The sequence below is a fragment of the Narcine bancroftii genome, chromosome 6, assembly GCF_036971445.1.
Source record: "Narcine bancroftii isolate sNarBan1 chromosome 6, sNarBan1.hap1, whole genome shotgun sequence".
Taxonomy (NCBI): Eukaryota; Metazoa; Chordata; class Chondrichthyes; order Torpediniformes; family Narcinidae; genus Narcine; species Narcine bancroftii.
The window spans coordinates 157,576,897-157,584,447 of NC_091474.1; the positions used below are offsets into that span (position 1 = coordinate 157,576,897).

General features: G+C 38.3%; 1 protein-coding gene across 2 annotated transcripts in view; it reads left to right on the forward strand.

The window, feature by feature from the left end:
* The window catches only part of LOC138736637 (protein LYRIC-like), a 75,496-nt gene extending 71,932 nt beyond the window's left edge, over positions 1-3,564 (forward strand). For both annotated transcript variants that reach the window (XM_069886456.1, XM_069886458.1), the window contains one exon: positions 710-3,564. In XM_069886456.1, coding sequence (XP_069742557.1) covers positions 710-777 — 68 coding nt within the window. In that variant the 3' untranslated portion in view covers positions 778-3,564. The remainder of the gene's footprint in view (positions 1-709) is intronic.
* Positions 3,565-7,551: the final 3,987 nt, after the last annotated feature.

A 7,551-nucleotide genomic window follows, 5' to 3' on the forward strand; every position in this document is an offset into this window, starting at 1 on the left:
TCCTCATTAATTCTTTGAACCCTATTTAAGCAATGGGCCCAGTGAATAGTGACAGAAGAAGACAGTGATCGAAGCCGTTTTAATGCTTCTTTGTATTTACATCTGGTTTGATGCTTTGGACTTGCCTTTCCCACAACGATGTAGCCAGACAGGGCACTCTCAATTGTCCTCCTGTAAAATATTGTGTCAAATATCACCCTTGTGTTTGCAAAAGCAGGAATTAAAAATTAATTTGCCATATGGTGCAATTTTTAACTACATTTTTTCAATGGTGATGTTTCCTATTTCCAACCCCCACCCCCAAGTCTTCATTTTTACCTAATTTGTGTACCGTCTTCAAAATAGGCAGAGCGAACATGCCCCTGGCTTTCTTTTCACCTTCTCACCTTATTGTTAACTTCAGGCATTTGATGTGAGAGTTATTGTCCCCATAAGATCAGAGAAGTGAAATTATACCTATAAATTTTAGCCTGTTGAATCATTTTTTTCCCAACGCTGTTTATAATTTAGAATCACAGTTTCAATTTCAAGTTAAAAAGATATGACTGACATCAGCATTTTAGTCATTTTGAAAATTACTAGACAAAAATAATTTCTAACAGGAGAAAGATTAATGGTTCTAAAAATGAAGAATTTAAACATGCAGTTGGCAAAATATTCTGAAAACTATAATTATTCTTCTCAAGTACTTTTTTTTTATTTGTCACAGAAAATGGCTTCGCTTTAGACTGTGCCAAAACAGAGAAGAAGAAAATGAAAGCCAGAAGAGAAACTTGATGCAGTTGTTTTACTCACGCAAATGGTTCCAATTTTTAATTCTGAAATTGTCACCAGTTTCTGCTAAATTAGCTACAGGCATTCTGCTGTAGGAAGCATTGCACTAAGTCCATAAAATGAACCAAGCAAGGGACGACACAGTAGAAAACTCTGATGTAGTCATGGAAGCCACAGAGCAAAATAAAAGGAGTTGATAAAGGCAAGGACTTATTGTTATCAAGAGGTAACAACCAGCCACAAAAGGGATACATTTCCTGTGTACTTTATCAATCTTTCAATTCTAGCGCAATATGGAATGCAAAGTAGCTTTTCCAGTTCCAAGCAGCCTTGGTTTATGGCAGTATAAAAATAGGCTAAATATTATTGTATTTTTGTTTGCATATTTAATTGTAATCCATTTAAAACTATACATCTTCTTTTGATGTACTCAAGAATAGATGTCTTGTGACCTATTGTGAAATTATACTTTCAAAACAACTGTGGCTGCCTATTTGTGTCTAAAATCATAATGCAGGATACTGGTTTCTTGGAGATAGGATGGAACTCGAACGGTGATGTCTCATCACTCTGTTGAGCTGTACATAAGGATTTGCTTTCATACTAAAAACAAAACCTGCTGTTTGTCCACTGTCAGCTCAGGTATTACTCAGTAACCTTGTTTGTCCAGATGTAATATTTAAATAATATAATTTTGCATATTTTGAGATGAAAATGCACTAAATCCTCTTTGCAATCTGTGTGGGGGAGCATGTCATAGAACTCAGCCCCATCCATCCTCAACCTTTTGTACCATTTTGTGCATGGTGCTGATCATTTTAAAACTGTTCTTTCTCTGCGTGAAAGTGCTCTGTATCAGTCTGTTTTATTTGTAAACTCCATGGAAAGTAAAGACAGAAACAATCCCAGAAATTAGAATAGATATTAAAGATTGCCCATTTGATCAGCAGATAAAGTGACATCACTCATGGAAGTACTTTTTATTCTAATCAAAAGAGAATTTAAAGTTAGCATTAGTTATTGACTGTAGTAGTAGTAATGATACACTATCAAAGGAATATGTTCACTTTAAAACACTTTACCATAACTCCAGCCATGGTTCCTGAAAAAAGGTAGCAGTGTAAGAAATGCCCAAGTTTGTCATTGGAGTTTTTAAAATAATCCACTTTTGATAATTTTACTGCTCTGAAAAGTTACTGCTTTAAAATGTAACCCCTATAGGGCACTAAAGCCTTACAATGTAATGGACTAGATATTAGCTTTTGAAATGCAGACAGTTTAGGTGAACTTTTTCAATTAATAATACCACCTAGTATTTCCTTAAATGAGTGTTGATCACTCTTGTGAAAAACAGTGTTACGAGATGTTAAAGAAAGTAAGGATGATCGTTTAAACAAAAGGGATTTACAATTTTGTTGTGTCTGAGTCAATGGTGCAAGAATTTTAAAAATTCAAAAGGCAATCCAGCATGATTGACCACATTGGAGGGCAAAGGCACAGAGAGCAAATTATTTTACAGTAATTAAATCAGCACTTGTAACTCCTTAAGTGTTTGTAGTTTGCGTTATTTGCTAGCATAGTCACTCTTAGGCATAAACCTATATCGGATATTATTTAGAATTTCCAATTTATTTGGGAAAAAAAATCAATTAAAGGGCAATTTAAAGTCAAGCCAACCTATTGTTTAATGTAAGTAGTCTGCTAGTTAATGTACAACCAATACCTCGAAAGCCAGCATCCTTAAAGAGAGTCTTTACTATTTGCAAAGAGCTAAACTATCCAGATTTCTAAAGGTGTTTCCTACTGTCGCTCACCCATCACATTTTTAAAATCAGTCATAAACCACACAAGGTCCTGAATGTTCTATCTGCATAAGAATTCTTTTTCCAGAAGTATAACTTTGTACCAGGTCATGTAGTGGCCATATTAGCCTTAACATTGACTTAGCAGTTTTACATGACAAGATTTAACAATTTTCACTAATTTAAGAGAGTACTTTTTCCCCCTTTTATAATTCTGTGTGTTTTAATTATTCTCCTCCTGTAACAGTGGTGGTTTATATAGGACTATGATGTAGCATCTACAGTTAATTTTCAAGTTCTGCAATTCATTTATTGTATTTCAAAGTATCTGACTTCACTCTATCGCGGAGTTTAAATTTATGTCTTGTTTCATGTTTAGCTCAGTACCTGGCTCTTTTAATCAAGATCTTGAGCTGCAATTATAATTAACTACATCAATTAATGTTAAATTGAATTTGAAATGTTATTGCAGCTCATGATGACAATAGTTCAGCGAGTGTTGTAGTGTTTTCAAATCTGTATATAGCCGTGAAGTCCAGTGTATGAATTGGTCCTCTGTTTTCATTACTGGTTTGGTAGGGTTGCATGAAGTTGTATGTAAGTTGTTTCTTTATAGTTTGGGAAACTTTAAAATCTGCAGGAAGTGTCAAAATACCAGATTTTCTGGTAAGATTATGAGGAAAACAAAATTATTTGACAATGGAATTACATTTTTTCAATAACTAAATTCCTTGTGATTTTCATATTTGAAGTATGTTTTTCTGAAGCTTAAAAATTTCCTAATCATATAATGCAGAATGGTTCTTTGGTTAAAACTGGTCCAGAAATAAGTTGTTGGTCTTTTATAATACAGACAAGTCTGCATTACTGTATAATATGTTCACACTTTTTCAGAGTTTCTCAGTATAACATGGCTTTGTTATTCAAAGTTATCATCTTGATCATTGCTGGAAAAATTAACATGAAATAAAAGCTGTTGATGAAAGGATTAAGCTTCACTGTCAAGTAACCTATCTGCATACATTACCTAAACTGATAATTGAGAAGTGCCTACTTCACCAATTACAGATAGCTCCTGATGTCCTTAAAATTGTACATTTAAGTGACCATGTGCCTTCAGCAAGAAAACTGGCACAAAAGAATTTAGTATTCTTTGATAGGTGAACTCCTGATTAATTTGTTGTCCATCTTAACTGATATTCTTTCTCAACTTCCACAACCTTCATTACAAGGTGCAGAGATAGGAAACAACGTCATGTAATTAATGCAAGCCATTCTGTTCTTTAAAAATTCTCTTCCCTCCTCAAGTAATGTATGTTTGCTTTGAGGCTTTGATTTAAATGTTTGGAGCCACAGGCAACCTGAAATAAGTTATCTTGATTTGAACTGACTGAAAATGGAAGGAAACTTGTCAGTTCATGATGTGTTGGTTTTGATTTTCAAAATTTATTAAATACGTGTATCTGATGACATATAAGCCCCACCCCCTTTCAGCAGGGAATATTAAGAATTTTTTTAGTGTATTTGCAGGTAATAGCCATAACTTCATTATTTACCAGCTATTTTGGCCAGCAGTGTCCTGGAGTCCATGGGCCTTTTTCTGTGCATATGTACACGGCTTGGCACCGCTTACATGCCATCTTGTGGCTGGTGCATGAGCGGTTGGCTCGGCGGCTTCAGCGGGGCCTGCACAGTCATCAGTGCACATGCGCCATGGCCTGAGATGACGCTTGTGCACTTGGCTCAGGCCTTGCAGTGAATGGCTGCGAAGGTGGAGTGTGGTGCGCACAGTGGTTGGATGTGCAGCAGTTTGGCAGCATTTAAAAGGAAGTTCTTCAGGCAGCGTTAGCAGTTGGAACCTCTAAAGGAGGGTAAGTTAGGGGTCTATCATTTCTATTGGCCATTTTCAGTAACATTTAATTATCAGTTGAATATCTTTTAGGCCTCTTTAAATGTGTTGTTAAAGAATAAAGGATTTAAAATGCAACTGAAATTGTTAGAAATGCGTCATGGATAAACGCCTAATTTAGCCTCAAGCAACTTCAAGGAGGTCACTACATTAAATCGATAGAAATTATTGTATTGTTAATAGAACTTTATTGTTAGGAATAGAAGATAGAAAATAATACAGCAGCCATCTTTTAAATTCCTTGAGTTGGGTGCAGTTTGTAATCCACATCCATCTGCTATGAGTATCAGCCAGAGTGTGATTTTAAACTCTCTAATCTAAAAGCAAAGTGTCTCCTAATAATGTTGGTAAAGCCATTTCTTAAAAACCAGCAATATTACTGATGGATGCTGTCATGATAATGAATATGTATGAGATGTACCGGAAGTCACGTGGTATGAGAGAGAGATAAGAGCACAAGCAGGAGAAAAAAGGAAACTGGAAAATAAAGCCACTGAGAAGTTTACCTGATAAAACTTGTGTTTAATGTTTTATTAACTTCACATTTCGGGCCACAAATGTGACATTGGCGACGAGGATGAAAGAAGCTTGAAGAAAATTAAAGACTAAACAAGATTACAGAGGATTACAGATAACTTCAAGGTGATAAGAATTTTCTCTTTGTCTCAGTACTTTTAGGGCTGGAATATTTCCTCATGGCTGGGGCAGACGGTGACTTTCTAACACATAGTCGAATTGCTCATTTTGACCCAACTGGTAATGCAAGCACTGTAAGTGTGAAGTGGAAGGCATGGCTGGAAGAATTTGAATCTTACGCCGACAGTCGTGGCCTATTTCTAGATACCGGTACGGTTGAACAAAAAGCGCAGAGGAGGGCGTTACTTCTTTTCACTGCTGGACCCGCAGTTCGGGAAACATTTAAGACACTTTTGAATACTGGAAGGAAGGATGAGTACCGGAAAGCGGTAGATGCATTAAATGCACACTGTAGTGACACCGAATGCTACATTTCAACGCCATTTGTTTCGGAGAACGAGACAAGAAGATGGCCAGACAATTGCTCAGTACGTGACGAGACTACGCCAGCTAGCTGTTGGATGCAATTACATGCCAGCTGATTTGGACAACCAATTATTGGATCAAGTCGTACAGCACTGCAGATCAGATAAACTCAGAAGACGTCTACTGGAAAGAGGGAGTGAGTTGGAACTCACCGATGCTTTAACCATTGCTGCTGCATTAGAGGCTGTTGAAGGGCAATTTCATACCATGACCCTGAAAGACAACTCAAGCCAGCAAATTAAGAGGCTCTCACATCGCCATAATCAGCCAAGATATACGTCGACACAGGACGTGGAGTGTTATCGATGTGGAAACCGAGATCACTTTGGAAAAGACCCATATTGCCCGGCCAAAGGAAAAGTTTGCAGAATGTGTGGAGGTAAGGACCATTTTGCAAAGAAGTGCAAAAGCAAGTCCAATGCAGACCAGAAGAGGAAGAGTACAACTTCCAAAGGCAAAGCCTGGGGGAAAGGAAAGTATCCTGGAAAGAAAGATACCATTCACCAGATAGACGGTGACGATGATGATACCCAGGAGGAACAGAGTTGTTACCAATTTATGTTGAATGAAGTACATCATGAGAAGGTCCCAGTGATCATTGGTGGAGTGACAGTTCAGGTCATTGTAGACTCAGGCAGTGACAGTAATGTGATTGATCGACATTTATGGGAGAAGTTGAAAAGGAAAAAGATCATCTGTACCTCAAAGAAGTGTTCCAAGAAACTGTATCCATACACAGCAACCAAGCCATTGCAGACCATTGGATGTTTTACTGCAACTGTTGAAGCTGGAGATAAGTACACCGAAGCAGAGTTTATGGTCATAGAAGAGAGGGGAGAATGATTGCTGAGTAGAAGCACAGCACAAGACCTGGCAATACTTCATACTGGAGCTTGTGTCAATTCAATTCAGTCATACGAGGATATGAAGCAAGAATTCCCCGCAGTCTTCCAAGGAGTAGGAAAGCTGAAAGGTCGATAATTGAAGCTAGCGGTAGATGAAACGGTCAAACCCAAGGCACAACCAATGCGCCGAACTCCGTTTGGACTTCGTGGGAAAGTCGAAGCCAAAATTAAAGAATTGATCGAACAAGACATTATTGAACCGGTGGAACATTCGACACAATGGGTCAGTCCCGTAGTGATTGTTCCCAAACCAAAGGGTGACATAAGACTATGTGTTGACATGAGAATGGCCAATGAAGCTATAATTAGAGAACGACACCCTATACCAACAGTGGAGGAAATACTTCAAGAACTAACTACCAGCAAGGTATTCTCAAAAATTGATCTGAAATGGGGCTATCATCAATTAGAGCTGGATCCAGGTTCCCGAGATGTAACAACATTTGTGACTCACTGTGGATTGTATCGTTACAAGAGACTATCATTTGGAATTAATGCAGCTTCGGAGATCTACCAGTATGAAATCCATCGAGTGATTCAAGGCATTCCTGGAGTTGCCAACATTTCTGACGACATCATAGTCCATGCACCAACGAAGGAAGAGCATGACAAACGGTTGAGGCGTGTACTATCTAGACTACAGGAGCCAGGCCTTACCGTGAATGGAAACAAGTGTCAGTTCGGTGTGTCAGAAATGGACTTTATGGGACACAGACTTACACGGGAAGGACTAAACCCTGCAGAGGCCAAGGTGAAAGCTATTGCAGAGGCACGTGCACCTCAGAACGCAACAGAGGCGAGGAGTTTCCTGGGATTAGTTAATTTTTGTGCAAAGTTCATTCCTAATTTTGCTACAGTGGCAGAACCACTAAGGAAACTAACCAGGAAAGGTGTACCATTTCATTTTGGATCTGAGCAGAAGAAAGCGTTCACAGCGCTGAAGCAAAGCCTGACAGATGCAAAAACTCTTGGATATTACGATCCGGCGGCATCAACCAAAGTCATAGCGGATGCCAGCCCGGTTGGTTTAGGAGCCATGTTGGTCCAGATGCATGATGGAGGACCAAGAATCATTGCCTATGCCAGCAGATCGTTATCA